This window comes from Pelodiscus sinensis, chromosome 4 (assembly GCF_052426305.1).
Source record: "Pelodiscus sinensis isolate ZL-2025 chromosome 4, ASM5242630v1, whole genome shotgun sequence".
Classification (NCBI taxonomy): Eukaryota; Metazoa; Chordata; order Testudines; family Trionychidae; genus Pelodiscus; species Pelodiscus sinensis.
The window spans coordinates 106,333,988-106,349,804 of NC_143055.1; the positions used below are offsets into that span (position 1 = coordinate 106,333,988).

Here is a 15,817-nt window from a genome sequence, read left to right on the forward strand (position 1 = left end):
TAGGTTGGAGCTTTGTTTTTATGCACCAAGAACACATTTTCGTATGTCTAGTTGTTTGCATTAAGAAATCAAACCATGTATTATCTGTGATTATATCATCTTAAAATGAGTTTTTTCAATAAGCTTGTGTCCCCTTTAATTTGTTTTCTAGCTAGTCTTCATGAACTAGCTTCATAAAACTAAAATGTTGGATAAATTACACAAAGGGACACATTTTGCCCTCCTTTAAACCTGTACAACTTCCTTGAGGTATTGCAGATGTAACTGAGAGCAGAATTAGCCCACTGAATCCAATTTTTCAGTAATAATTAGTGTTGTAAACCTTACTGGGTTTGCTATCCAAGGGGTTGTTCAAGCATCCTTGTGTTCTTGGAGCTGGCCAGAGTTTTGGTCTGTTAATTCATTGCAAGTCAGTCCTGATGTTAGCAAATGCACTTGATATCTTTCATAGAATCATAGAATACTAGGACTGGAAGGGACCTCGAGAAGTCATCGAGCCTAGCCCTCTGCCCTCATGGCAGGACCAAATACTGTCTAGACCATCCCTGATATACATTTATCTAACCTACTCTTAAATATCTCCACAGATGGGGATTCCACAACCTCCCTGGGCAATTTATTCCAGTGTTTGACTACCCTGACAGTTAGGAACTTTTTCCTAATGTCCAACCTAAACCTCCCTTGCTGCAGTTTAAGCCCATTGCTTTTTGTTCTATCCTCAGAGGCCAAGATGAACAAGTTTTCTCCCTCCTCCTCATGACACCCTTTTAGATACCTGAAAACTGCTATCATGTCCCCCCTCAATCCTCTCTTTTCTAAACTAAACAAACCCAATTCTTTCAGCCTTCCTTCATAGGTCATGTTCTCTAGACCTTTAATCATTTAAAATAACTGCAGAATAATTTGTACAAATCATTTGAACTATTTGTTATTTGTTACTGGTCATGTGGTATATTCTCAATTCCCTGGTTGGATGACTCTCTGAAAAAGTAAAAAAAAAAAAAAAGGAAAATGACAGGTACTTACAGTAGAAATGTTATACACAAGTCTACATCTACATGGCGCATTCTTGTGCAAGAAGATATGCAAATGATGCATGCCAATGAATATCGTCATGCCTCATTTGCATACCCAATGAGCTGCCAATTTTGCGCAAGGGGCTTTTGCACAAGAGCCGTTCTGCTGATTATTTTTAGGCAGAATGGCTCTTGCACAAAAATGGCAGCTCATTAGGTATGCAAATGAAGTGTGGCAATATTCATCACCACGCCTCATTTGCATATATGAACCCCCTTTATGCTTTGAATTCCTTTCCAAAATATGATAACTGTGTTTCTACTTTAACTAGTCACATTGGTCCTAGAAACTTCAGCATTTCTTACAAAAGTTGAGTAATCCATGAAAAACTATCAATAAGTTTATATGCTACATTTATACTCAGGGTGTATTTTTAGCACATAAAAATGTAAGAGCTATCACATTGTGTCAGTCTATGGTCCATCTTGCCCAATTGATTGTGTCTGACAGTCTGTACCAGAATTTCAGGGAGAGTATATAGAACATGACATTTAGGGGAGATCCCTCCACTCTTCGCTTCTGGTAGTCCGAAGTTTAACATCACCCTGAAGCATCAAGTTGTGTTGTGGGCCTATGCTACATGGGCTTTTGTTTTAGGCCGCCTTCTTACTACATAAACCTCCAATCCTATTTTATATAAATCTTTTTTAACATTAAGCTATATAGTTTCTGAGATGAAAAAGGATCTGTTAACATACAAGGTGTTTAGATTTCAATTACCATTACAGTTGTTTTACGGAATCATTCAACTTATGTAGTGCATTTGTGAAATACATACCTCCACTGGCATGTTTGAGAGTGTTTTGTATGGTTCTTTATGGATGATAACTATGGTGTAAGTTGCCTTTTTGCTGGGCTCATCAAAGCAGGGAAATGTCCTCCGTGCATCTGTTGGCTCATGATCAGTAACTGCTATACTCCTTTAAAAAAAAAATAGTTGCATTGTCCTAAGCCTTCATGAAAGCCATTATTTGTTATGTCCATGTCTGAACATAATTGTTCATTAATACTGCAAACTATATAGTAGAACTAGCAAAAGTTTTATTTTCATTGGTCTTTGTCTAAGATACAACTTAAATATTTATAACTCTCCAATATACCTGTGCTCCTAGAAGTCACAACTGTTAGATATTTTAACAGAAACCACGTGAAACTGCTAATCATAAATGGAGGATGGACTCAATTTTTTTTAAGAGCAGGAAAAATAAAACACAAGTGTTCCCCACCACAATAAGGGAAAATCCTGCTCATCCGACTGATGAAAGTGATCCCATTGATGTCACTTGACTAAACATTAGTAATGTTATCAACTGAAAGGAAACTAAGGTTCTGATCTACAAATGAACTCTGAATGAATGATTTGCTCTGCCCATAGGAAGCTCCGCTGATTATTAATTGAAGAATTGGGACCTGAGCTTTTCCTGGAAAGACATCTTCCGAGGGAAAGCTTAACTCCACCTCCACAAAATAGTGAAGCTACCTGCGCAGCACTTTCTTGTCATAGGCATATATCGCTTAGAACTTACACTGCCTGCCCATACTCCTAAACTTTACTGACTCCAATAATGAGGTGTGCACGGATATGAAATGTTTAACATATGGTAGAACACCTAATGGCAAGCCTTGTCACAGTGTTTGCACAATATTTTAGCTTGGAAGTGAAGTGGGATTACTTAGTTAGAAATTACATAGAGAATTATTGCAAAATAGGATCATTTAGAAAACATATGAAGCCTGCTGTTCAGAGATGGAGCACACTCTCTGCTTTGAATGATGATGGTAGGGATTCATCTTAGATATCTCTTCAAATAATTTGGAACATAGAACATTTTTAACAGCATTTCTATGCTACATAATGTTAAGGTGTGGATTCCCCCCCCCAAAAAAATGTAATTTAAAATATTCATAAAATTATAGATCTTTACCCCCATCACAAGTTCACTTGACAGCCAATTTTTCAATGTCTGTGTTGCCTTTGGCTTTCCCAGTGATGGTTAAACATGGTCATTAGGAACTTAGCAAGGTTCATTTAGAGGCGTGATGAGGTAATACATCTTGGTTTTTACTATTCATATTAATTGGGACAGTCACTCAAATGCCTCAAATTCATGGTCTCAGAGGAGGAAGTGTAATGAACCTCGCCTTATTTAAACCTCTCAGAATAGTTTAGACTTAATGGAGTTTCTTCTGTTTTATAAGCTGTTTGATGTCCCATTCTCCGTTTTGTAGGGTTTGGGAGATTTTTTCATAACCAAATTAACTTCAATCTCTTGGGCAATGGTTTAAAAAACTGTTTCTTTAAAAAATTGCTCTATATTTTCTATCCATGTTAGTGAAGATTGACCACTCAAGAACCTCTTTAATGATTTATAGGTGATAATCCATGTACCCTCAGGCATTTATGGTGGGCAGACAAACACCAATGCTGTAATTTATCAATGTCACAATTAATGGGGGTTGATTCAGAAACCTCTAGACCAGGCCATGTCTCTGTGCACACAAGTAGTAATTAAAGAAAGAAAAAATCTTACATAACTTGGTTTTTACATGAAAAAGCCCTCCCTTTTTATAAGTTGCATCCTGTCCCTGCAATTTCTGTTGATTTCAAGGCTTTAAAACATGAAACAGAAGTGACAAAGTTGTAACTATACCAGGAATATTGAGAGGAGATCTGTCTGAGACCAAATGCAGCTGCTGTTCCCAAAATTAAACACTGCTGCATTTAAAGAGATGATAAATTACTGTTTTTTGCCAAGCACATACAGATTTTCATTAAAAAAATGAGAGAGAGAAAATTTTTTCTCCCTCAGATAAGTAATGGATTTCATACATATTTGCAAACATAGATTCATCATTTTCCCAGGAAAATTTTGGCACTTTAGTGAGAGTTACACAAAGTAATGGGAAAATGTACTTTCTGCCCATAGCAACTGTCTTTTAAAAGGAGAAAATTCAAGGAAAGAATGGAAAAGTATTTCACATTTGTGCTAACCAACAAAACCATGAATACCAGCTTCCTTATCAGTTGGAGCCATGCCAAACTAGCACCTTTTGAGCGCCCCAGTCACACATTGCTTCACTTCAGTGCTTTGAATAAAAGAGAATTCAGATCGTAGCCAGATTTTGGTTATGCAAAGCCAAGACACAGCTGGCTTGCTCCAAAACCTCAGTAATACCAGAAGAAAAGAAACAGGAGTTAACTAACTTAACTAAAAAAGCTGTCACTCTCTAAGTTGAGACACTTTTTTTCCCTAGTCTTCATTTTCCTCCTATCTGAGCACCTCACAGTCTGTTTATTTTGTTCATTCTCACCACAACCTCATGAGGTAGAGAAGCAGTGTTATCCTCATTTACAGATGAAGTACAGTGTCCAGTGTCATCATAGAAGTCTGGGACAAAAAGTATTAAAAAGTCCCTGGCTAGTCCCCAAACCTCTGGATCATCTGTTCTCTGGGACCTACCATTACCCTCTGGTGAATGTATAAAACCAGAGGTGAAACCAAAGGATGGTGATTTCTGGGCCCATGCCTAGTGTTTAGAGAAAAGGAACTACAGCAATGCTTAAGCAATCCTGGAAGAATCAGCTTCCAAGCTGGCTACTTCTACTCCACCTCCTCCGGACCACTCTTCCTCTTCTCCGTCAGCTGTCAGGTTTTATAGCTTCTGAGACTATTGAAGAAGGAAGGAAGACTTGGCTAATTGCTAGCTGCCTGTCTCCCTCACCCCATTCTAATGATAGGCTAGGATGGTAACACTGTCTTTTATTAATGTTGCCCAATTCTTCCCATGATAGGATCTGTTTTCATTTGCTTCTAACACTGCCAAACATTTATCACTTGGGCTCACTGAGCAAAACTTTCCCTGAAATTACAGCTGCCGAGGCTTATGTGATAGCTGAATACCTAAACTTAGAGCAGGAAACCTCTCTCTCCTATGATCTTGATGCCCACCCAACTCCTTGACTCTACCATGCCCCTGATCACAGGTGGAGAGAAAAGCCTGCTTTGAATGCAGAGGGGACAAGAGCTAGATCTATGGGACGGATCTGTGGATTATATTGAGACAAAGATCCCTCTTGTAGGAAGACTAGAACTGTGGGGTTGAGGGCAAGGGAAGAGGAGAGAGCAGCTCCAAGTTGTGGGGTTAGACAGGCCCAGGACAGTGAGTAGGAGCCAGAGAGCAAAGTGTATGTGTAGGGGAAGACTGATCTCCGATGAAGATCCAGAAGGGGACTGAGACCAGCAAGCAGTAAACTTGGTGGATGCAGGTCAGGTGAGGGAAGGTAGATCTGACTAGAAACCAGGATGTGAGGGGATGACTGGGACAAGGAGCCAGAGGGATATGAGTGGAGGGACACAGACTGAAGTAGGAGCCCAGGGATGGAGACTGGGACAGAGAGCTAATAGAGATGGAGGAAGTGAAGGGAGCAAAACAAATTAGATGAAGAATCAAAAAAGGGGGAAATGGAGAATAGTTGGGTGACTAGGAGTCCAGAGAGAGACACTAGAACTGGCTTAGCAAGGAGACTGGGATTGAAGAGTGAACAGAATAAGACTTAATATAAGGAGCCATGGAATGGGGGAGGGGGGGAGAGAGCACAGAGACAGAGACAAAGAGAAGAGGGCAGAACAGGAGGAACCCAGCTGAGCTGCATGCCATGTACCAGACTACACCTATAAAGCAACAGACAGGTCTCAGTCCCCACATACAACTCCCAGATGTGAGTTTGAAAAGATCAGGGGTAGCCTAGGGCCAATAGAGTACCAGACTGCTTTTCACAATACAAACTCCAGCCACATTTCCTTGTAAGCAGTGGCCCCGAGACTGCTCTGGCATTCTTAATGCTGTAGCTTCCTGAGGGGAGCAGGAAAATTACAAGAGAGCCCAGAAAGGTAAGCAATTGGGTGACAGAAAGAAGGGGGAGAGGGAGAGAGCAGATCTGAGTAAGCAGAGATAGCTGTGCAAGTCAAAGTTTAAAATAAATGGGTTTACTTGGTTACTCCATTCTCAGTGTAGGTAGTTCTGTAAAATCCAGCCAGGGAGCCATTCAGCGAGCCTTTGAACTTCAGGGTGAGTACATAGTCGACATTTGCAGCAGTAGGAGAGAGCTTCTCTTCTGCCTCCATCACCACATATTCATGTTGTTCATATTTAAAGCAATCTCTCAGTGCAATCTGCTGCCCAGAGGATTTCCGGAGCACGGGCGTCTCTGTGATCTTGGTCTCTCGGAGGTGAAGCCACAAATGCTGGGTTGGTTTATCTAACTTGATAGAGATGTTGACTGTCCCTGTGTAACTATTTGCATCCATCTCGGGCTTTATTTCCAGCTCATAGTGCACTGGGTTAATGTAAGTGGGTAGCCTGAAGTCTGTCCATTCTCCACTCACATTTTTGGGAGTGCAGTAGTGCAGGTCCCCTGTCCCAGGGATGGTGGTTGCTGGCTGCTGTGTGGCTCCTGAAGTCTGGCAGGACTCAGGTCTGTTTAATCCCACACCAAGTCCAATAGCTATACCTACTGCAACCACCACTGCACAGATGGTGCCCGTATGCTGTTCATTCACGCGGTCCTTCACCACTGCAGAGATAGTGCCCGTATGCTGTTCATTCACGCGGTCCTTCTTGGACATCTTAAGGCTTATTAAGGTCCTCAGCAGTTCTGCCTTTTTTAGGTAAGCCCAACAGATTTGGTCTGTATTCTAATGATATAGTTATATCCTTTCTGTCTCTCTCACCTCTTCCATCCGGCACTCAATTAAAAGTAGCTTTCATCTAACCCAGAGGAAAAGTGGCTGATTCAGAGTGCAGCTGTGGAGGAAGAGAGGAAATGGGTACAGAAGAACACTGCTGTAATGACTTCTCTCCTTATAAGCAGTGCAGCTCCACCCCCTCCTCCTCTTGCTCTCTGCTATGACTGAAATAGCCAATAGTGCTGTGTTACTCAGCAGTTAGGGGATGATCATCTGCCAAAGCTCTGTCAGCAGCTTTCAGAAAGAGTTCACAGAGAGTGGTGTTACTGCTAGGAAACCTCAACCTTTACCACTACATCTTATTTTTTATTCCTGTTGTTGTTATTGTTTTGATTAACAACCAAGAATTTCCTTGAAAATCCACCATGGATTTTCTGCAGTCAAATTTCCAATATTTAAAAAAAACATTTTTTTTTGCAATTTAATTCAGTTGTCTTCCCTCAGTCACAGAGTCATTCCTTTACTGTGTAACTCCACACAGTTACAGGTAGAAGCGTTAGCTAGAAAATGGTATATCTTAGCTTTTATTTCAAGCTTTAAAATTTTGCTATTTTCACATATACAGGACAAGTTTTCAAAGATATGTTTCAGAATTACGCATACAAACAAGGTAACCAGGGGATGAATTTACTTCCCGCCTAGTCAGTGCCTTTAGTGCTTCTCCTACAGGGAAAGAGGAGAACATATCTGGGTCAGAGCGTTCCAAAAATGTTAGTTGTATTAAAAGACTGGGACTTTTCAGCTTGATAAAAGAGGAGACTAAGAATGGATATGATAGAGGTCGATAAAATCATGACTGGTGTGGAAAAAGTAAATAAAGAAAAGTTATTTTCCCTTGTTCCCATAATGTAAGAATTAGGGGAATCAGCAAATGTTCCCATAATGTAAGAACTAGGGGAATCACCAAATGAAATTAATAGGTAGTAGGTGTAAAATAAACCAAAGGAAGTTTTTCTTCATGAAGTGCACAGTCAACTTGTGTAACTCCTTGCCAGAGGATATTGTGAAGATCAGGACTGTAACAGGGTTCAAAAAAGAACTAGATAAATTCATGAAGGTTAGGGCCATCAAAAACTATTAGCCAGGATGTGTAGGAATGGTGTCCCTAGCCTCTGTTTGTCAGAGGCTGGAAAGGGTGACAGGAGTGGGAACAATTGATTAGTCCTTTTCCCAAACAATTTAGAGGGTATTTGAAGACAGACCAGCATCAAGCCCCACACAATATTTGCTTCTCACATTGTTTGTGTAAAGAAGCAGCACCAGTTTAAAGAGGAGAGGAACAGGATTAGAACAGGAAGCATAGCCCCACCCTGTTTTCTTAACATGCTGGCTGCTATCCAGAATGATCCTTCCCAAGCGCAAACAGGGCACACCTGAGGAAACTTTTTTGTTTATAATCACTTGATGGTAGATACTTATCTTTGGATGCTTTCTTCATTTGTGAGCTCTTTATCTTAAAAAAAATGACAACATATAGAGGAATAATTGAAGGCATGGCCATGGAAAAGTAGAAGTAATCCATATTACGAGATTAAAAACACTGAACCAAACTCTGCTCTTTTACGTTGGTGTGTACCTGGAGTGACACCATGAAAGTACTTTTAATTTGGAAAAAGAACAATAGTATATATTGTTATATAAGTTTTTCCTGCCGGGCGACAGAATGACATCATCAGCATCAACAGACGCTCTCAGCAAAGCAATAGCAAAGTGAAACAGATGGATAGGTGAGTGCAGCAAGCAGAAGGTGCAGCCCTTTAGTAATGATAATAAAACATTGGAGCTGTGTCTAGACTGGCAAGTTTTTCTACAAAATCAGATGATTTTGCGGAAAAACTTGCCAGCTGTCTACACTGGCAGCTTGAATTTCCGCAAGAACACTGACGATCTCATGTAAGATCGTCAGTGTTCTTGCGGAAATAATGTGCTGCTTCCGTTCGGGCAAAAGCCCTCTTGCGCAAATCATTTGTGCAAGAGGGCCAGTGTAAACAGCACAGTACTGTTTTCCGCAAAAAAGCCCCGATCACGAAAATGGCGATTGGGGCTTTTTTGCGGAAAACTGCATCTAGATTGGCCACGGACGCTTTTCCGCAAAAAGTGCCAATCTAGACGTGCTTTTCCGAAAATGCTTTTAACGGAAAACTTTTCCGTTAAGCATTTTCGGAAAATCATGCCAATGTAGATGTGGCCTGGATGGCTTAGGGGTAAATTCAGTTTACCTTTCCAATGATGTAAGAACAAGGAGATGTACTCATTAAAAAGAGATTACACTTGAAACAGAGTAAAGGAAACACTTTTATGTAACATATAATTCACCTGTGACACTCAGAGTAAAATGGCCAGAGAAGGGATTTTTCTTTTTTCTTTGAGCCATCCAGTCAGTATAATAATGAACTAGATGGGCCTTTGATTTCTTCCAGTATATTGATTCTTATAGTCTCCCGCTACTATTAGGTGCATCAGAAACCAAGTAGAGTTATAGAAAAAATGATTGCATATGTATGTTATAGTCATATAAGAGAAAGAGAAATCCATTAGATCAGAATTCAAAAGCTGAGAAAATAAGAAATAAAAAATTCAAAGGCAGAGACAATTCCACTGGAATATTATATAGAAAATCAGTGTTACCATATGAACTGAAGAAGTCATTTAACAATGAATTCAGAGCATAGGGGAGGAGAAACTGTAGAATTTGTAATATAGGAAGAGTCTATGCCATTTATCTACAATATGGAGGGAGGATGAGTTGTGAATTTACAGCTCTGCCATTATGACTAGGTTTGTCAGAATTCAATTTTTTTTTAATTTCAACAGATATGTCTATTTTTAAGAATTATGTTTTTATTGATTTACGATTTTGCAATAGTAAAAAGTTATGGAGGGATCAAACTAGTGGACATTACACAACAATTATTTAATGACCATAAACATTGCGATGAAAAACATTAAAGCTTTATAGTAATCAAAACACAAATTGTCGACATCATATGTCGAGATATACAAAACGTCCTTAAATCAATTCTCTTAGTTCTAAAGCAGCAGCATTTTTTCTTACTTTGCCTAGCCATGCACATTATCTCTGGCACCCGGAGTCTGAGTCCAACTCCACTCCACTCTGCTTCCAGTCCTGAGCAATATTGGTCCTCCTCATATCCCTTGAGAGCTTGCTGCCCAGCTGAATTTCTGATGAACACACTCATGAACTATACATAGTAGAGCTGCACCCTTCAGTCTGAGAACAGGTCCCTTTTGTTAATTCCTGCATACAAGTTGCGATAGGGTGAAGGCATGCGTTCCTCTGTACACCAGCAACCTTCACCTCATGGTCTTATATATGTAAAACAGGGGAAGGGAATCTTCTGGGGCCAGATTGTCCTTGACAAGTACTACAGGCAACACAGACCTGCCATCCCCTATCCCTAGTTGGCACTGCTGCAGGGATTCCATGTTTCCTCCCAGAACTCCTGAATATAGAGAAGCAGTGCACTTACTCTGCCACATTTGAAGGCATGTGGCATGTTCCCTCCTGTACCTGACCATCTCTGATGGCCAGGGCAAGAGATAAGCCATGGACTCCCCTATGGCCTGTAGGAGGGAGCAGTCCCAGAGCTCTGAGGAGTATGGGGATGGTGGTTGTACTTGGCTGCTACACAATGGCTATATGGCAGTCCTAAATCTGTGCCATCTCCTCCCTTATTCATTTACACAAACTCTGGATAGAATCTGGGCGTTGATCAATTAAATTACTGTATCTGGTATTTATTTTGTGTACAGCAGAGCTATAATTAGTTGCCACTGTAAGTGTGAATAGAAGTTAATATCCAGTTTCATTCAATGATAATGAATAGAATGAATGTGTTTATCACAGCAGAATAGCTCCTACAAAAAGTCCTAGTTTTGTAGATTATATGTTTCTTTTACCATCAGACATCCCCCAAACAAAATGTATCATTTCCAGTGGCTTTGGACAATCAGACTCCCCTGTTTCCCCTATCAGCACTCCAGATAAAATCTCCCTACTCCCTGTTTTTGAGGTTTTTGAGGCTTTCCACTTCCTTTGAATTTTGTGTTCTGCCTGGAGTCTGTGCGGCCAACATTTACAAAAACCCTTCCATTAAAATTGTTTACACTACTTTCTTCTGATGCTGCTTTTTTTTCTTGGCAGACCTAAGCTGTCGAGCCTCGTATTAGTCATTTACATTTTTATATCTGATGTAACTAAAGAAAAAAAGTATTAGATGCCAAATTCTGAAGCCTGATCCAAAGCCTACAGAAGTCACTGGAATATTTTCCAATGACTTAGCAGGCTTTTGTTCGTGATCTTACTTGGGCATAATGTCTATTAACAGCAAAAGGAGCTTTAGCGTGAGCAAGGATTTTGACCCTGTCTAAGTACAAGACTCATAACAAGATGACTGCTTTGCAGCCTTGGAGAACAAAGTACAAAGTTACTCTCGATGAGTTACAGTCTAAGCAATGATATTAAAAACATCTCCCTGCTTTTGCACCAGTGAAGTATCCTGACTGTCTCTTGAAGGGGACACACACACACACACACACACACACACACACACACGCTAGCTTCCGCTTGAACCAGTCAGAAAAAAAAGACTTCCAAAAGTCAATGAGAAGGCAGTGAGAGATTTATCTAAATCCCTCCACATAAAGGTGACAGAAAACTCCCCTAGCCTCATTTATATCAAAGATGGGACAGGAAGATATTTCCATTAGCAAACAGAATGGAGACTAGAGATTCCAAGGCAAGAACCACACTGAACTCTGGGGCCAGAAAAGTAGGGAAGCATTGCTGGATGGGAGAAATCTCTGCTCCACATGTTCATGAACCCACACCTGCACACACCCTGCTCAGTAGTTATCTGACCAATTATAATAATTAATCCTGTATTGGTACCCCTGAAGGCTGCCTATTTGCATTGGGAGTTGTCTTGAAGGGACACCACCCATTGCCAGGAATAATCAGTTCCTGTTATCTAACTAGATCAAGACAATTTTGGGATACTCCCTTGAATCACCAGTTTCCTCATAAACAAATCTAGTGTTCTTTCTGGAACCATTGTTGTTTCCCTAAAAAAACCCCTATTCTGTAAGTTTTTCCCCCTCTGATGCCTGGATCCAATGTCTGCATCAGGTCCATCGGGACTTCATCTTCTCCTGAGTGATCATGCTGGGGGCTCTGCCTCTCTCCAGCCCTCTGCTACCACCACTACTTTGGAACCCGGATCAATTCAAGCTTCATGGAATGATGAGAACCCAACCCTCTTTTTCTTCCTCTCCTGCTCATGTGTGAGGCTTCACCGTTTGCTCTGCAGCAACACTCCACATATCAACAGTGGAGCTCAGGAGCTGTATTCCCGAGAAGTCTCAGAATGCACTGCTCTGGCTTTGCTCGTCTGTGGCTTGTTGGCCCAAAGGGTGAAATTACTCCCAACGCAACTGACCACCTAAGATCTCTGGCTCCATCAATGCCATGGGTTCCTGTTGTGCTGTGGGACATATATCGACATTCTTCTGCACAGGACGGCTTTAACCCTTAACCCTTAATCAATGCCAGTTGTGATGCTAGTTTGTAATGCTTTTCAGTTGAAAAATAGAGAACACCAACTCTTTACACCAACTCTTTAGTGTTCATTGTAATTTTAAATGGAATTTCCCCCACCCACCCAGCATTTCCTTATCTGTAGCAAGTGCTCTAAGGCACTGCACAGCAGACCATTACTGGCAGCAGTTTGCATGTATTACCTGTCCACAGGGGTGCTGCCCTTTTGGATATATTTCATGGTGGCAATATTTTGCAGGACACTCTCCCTTCCATGCCTTTTTTGAGCTAGGAACAAGAACTTCATTGGCCATTTCAACCGCTTGTGGTTTTGTTTCTTTGTTTTTAAAATTGGATACATTTCAGACTTTCTTTTTAATAAATTGGACTGCAGCAATCCAGGGAGATTTATTTTCATATTACCTTCCACAAAGGCTCAGAAATGTCAACAGCAGTGGGATCCTATTGGGGTTTCAATGCTATTGTTTGCGGCGGGGAGGGGAGAGTTTTATATTTGTATCATTTTCCTACACCATTTTTTTTGCTTCTTGGGATAGTTTCTTATCTTATGTGTGTGGATGTAAATCTGGAGTAACTCCAGTGGAGAATGTAAAGTGGGGCTCTGTTCCATTGTTTCTCAATCAGTGCTTTCAGAACCCAAAATATACAATGGTTTAAAAGCTAAGACACAAACTTAGGAGGAGATCTTGATCACCGCATACTTAACAGGAATTTTGTCATTGATTTCAGTAGGGGCAGATTTAATCCTTAGTATGTCTTTTCAATTTATCCTTTTAATACTTGTACCAAGCACTGGTGAGCTTCTCCTATTTCACCCTGAGGACAAAGAGCTGTCACTATACTGTCAGAAGACACAGTATTCTATGATAGTGGCAATTTCCAGTTAAATTTCCATGCGTGACCTATTTTAACATTGGGATTCTCTACTGCTTTGTTTTTAACTGCTTTGCTGTCTGTTTTCCTATTCCGGCTTCTGTTGTTTCAGCAGCTGACTCAAGAACACTTACATAGCTTCAGGACCCAGAGCACTGAAAAGGTGCTATCCATTTCTTGCTCTCTTCTTCAGAGAGCGATTTCCAATTGGCCCTTCAACAGGCTCAGCAAGAGAAAGCATCTTTAAATGCCTATAATTTCTTCAGCCATCTGGGCTCAAAGTGTTTCCATTCTGTGAGCATTTGCCTCTGTGTTTTAATATGAAAATTTCTCAGGCAAGAGTAGAGTAACACTGAAACAGTCCCAAGTGCCTGTATTAACTCTGCAAATGCCAAAGCATGCATTGGTGATTACTTAAAGGCCTTTCTCTTACTGTATGCAAGAACTTTAGCTCTGTTGGTGTAACAGGTACAGCAGAATACTAAAAAGGTCTATGGTGCTAAAGAGTCAAACAGTTCTGTACGCTTTCACTTTATCAGTGGAAATTCTTTCCCTGATGATCAAATGACCAAGGGAAAATGATCTCTTTTTAAAACAGCTCATGTTTCTTTGGATTCAGTTTCAAATTGGCATTCTCGGGCTTATCTCAGACCTTCTACAAAAGTACCCGTTCCTGACCAAAAAATGTAACATGCACCAGATTTGTTATCCATGCATGACAGACGGAAAGAGATGCGTGCCACAGAGCACATTCTCCATGAGCTGTTCAAAGGTTCTGAGGGCACTGCCGAATCCAAAGGACGTTGCTTGAAATTGCTGGAACCTTTATCCTGCTGTAAAAGCAGACTTCTCCCTGGTTTTGTGGACCTACTTCCACCTTTGCAGAGCCAACTCAGGTCAATATGGAAATCCTGTCATAGCATCAAATGGATCTGTTATTGGCAAAGGACAGAAATCCTTTAAATGACTGTAACAGGGTAGCTGATCCCTTAAATGAAATTGGCCTCAGCATCAGAACTCCTCTTCCAGGCCAGGTGTGCCCTCATTTGGTGTAATGAGGAGGGTTGGGTTGCCCTTGAGCATTATACATGAGAGCTCAGACTCTAAGAGTGCTGTTCAGAACTCTAGAGTCCTCAGTGAGAGCTTGGAAGTAGAATTCAGAAAAGGCAGGACCTCTCCCAACCAGCACTGATAGTAAAGAGAGCTCAGAGGAAGTGCAGAGCTGGACTGAGAGCTTTGGGGAGGGATCCACCTGAAGGACAAGATGGTGAGAAGTGCTAGTGATAGCAGAAGCTAGGAAGACAGCCAGAGGGTCACATATACAGTTCTCCAGGCTGGAGATCTAAGCATGGTGAGAGAAAACTGGAGAGGTCTGAAGGCTAAAAGCAACAAGGAAGCTATATTACAGCTCTCTGAGCTGGAGGACCAGAAAAGGTTGAAGGCTGGGGAAAGGTGTAGGGCTGAGCCCTCTGATATCTCCAGGCAATCACTGGAATCATACGTGGGAAGAAAATAAGACAAACACCCCAGCTGAAGGAGCTAGGTTAGGCATGGTGAGAAATCCTAGATCCCTATCTAGGAGCTAAGGTGGAGCATGATAAGAGATGTCAGAGCCATGCTTGGAGTTGGACTGTTGGGGACAAATTCACTATTTGGACTGGACTGAGGGGGGAATTTTAGTTTATGCTAATAGACTTCAGATAATAAATTAAAATCCCTGAAAGGAGCTATTTTTATACTCTGAAGTGTGTAGTGAGTATGAGGAATTGAGCGGGAAACTGAGACCAGCAACCACTTGCTAGGATACCTTGAGGCCACAGGGCAGGTTCTCAGTGATCTCTACATTTTCTGTCTCCCGCGCAGAATCTCATCCCATTGTCCTTTTTCTCATTCAGAAATTATAGCTGATGCTTAAGGACTGACTGAAGGGTCAATTATCTCTTCCTGGCACATTTCATTACTAGTCTATACAAGTCTTCTCTGGCAGAAAGAGAGGTACTCACTTGAAAAACATGCTTCTTACAATGTCTGTCTTGCTGTACTTACTAAAGCAGTGAAACTCTTTATCTTGGTTGACTGAGAGAATAAATTAAACCAGAAACATTGTCAAACTTTTCTGCTGTTGCTTGTATCAGTGTCCAATATCGCACTGGATCATATTTAGTTAGAACTCAGCAACTCATGTTTGCCCCCTTCTTCCTACTAGATGAGCTGCCTCACATTTTCCCATTAATGTTTTCTTAATTTAAAAATAAAAATCTGTATCCATCAGATACATTTCACAAACTAACATTTCACAAACTAGCAAGAACATGTCTGAAAGCTAATTGATCTGAACCCATCGGCTGTGTCTAGACTGTATCCCTTTTTCGTAAAAGGGATGCAAATTAGACCTATCGCAATTGCAAATGAAGCGGGGATTTAAATCTCCCCCACTTCATTAGCATAAATATGGCTGCCGCTTTTTTCCGGCTCGTTTATTGTAAAATAAGGGATAAGGGATCTTTTGGAAAAGGCTTTATTTTCCGAAAGATCCGCGTCT

The 15,817-nt window shown here is 40.9% G+C and overlaps 1 protein-coding gene across 1 annotated transcript in view; it reads right to left on the bottom strand.

Moving 5' to 3' along the window:
• Positions 1–6,924, bottom strand: part of LOC102452377 (glutamyl aminopeptidase) — a 44,355-nt gene extending 37,431 nt beyond the window's left edge. Inside the window, exons 1-2 of the mRNA XM_006119274.5 lie at positions 6,070–6,924; positions 1,856–1,997 (exon numbers count right to left, since the gene is read on the bottom strand). Of these exons, the coding sequence (XP_006119336.3) occupies positions 1,856–1,997; positions 6,070–6,704 (777 nt within the window). The 5' untranslated portion in view covers positions 6,705–6,924. The remainder of the gene's footprint in view (positions 1–1,855; positions 1,998–6,069) is intronic.
• Positions 6,925–15,817: the final 8,893 nt, after the last annotated feature.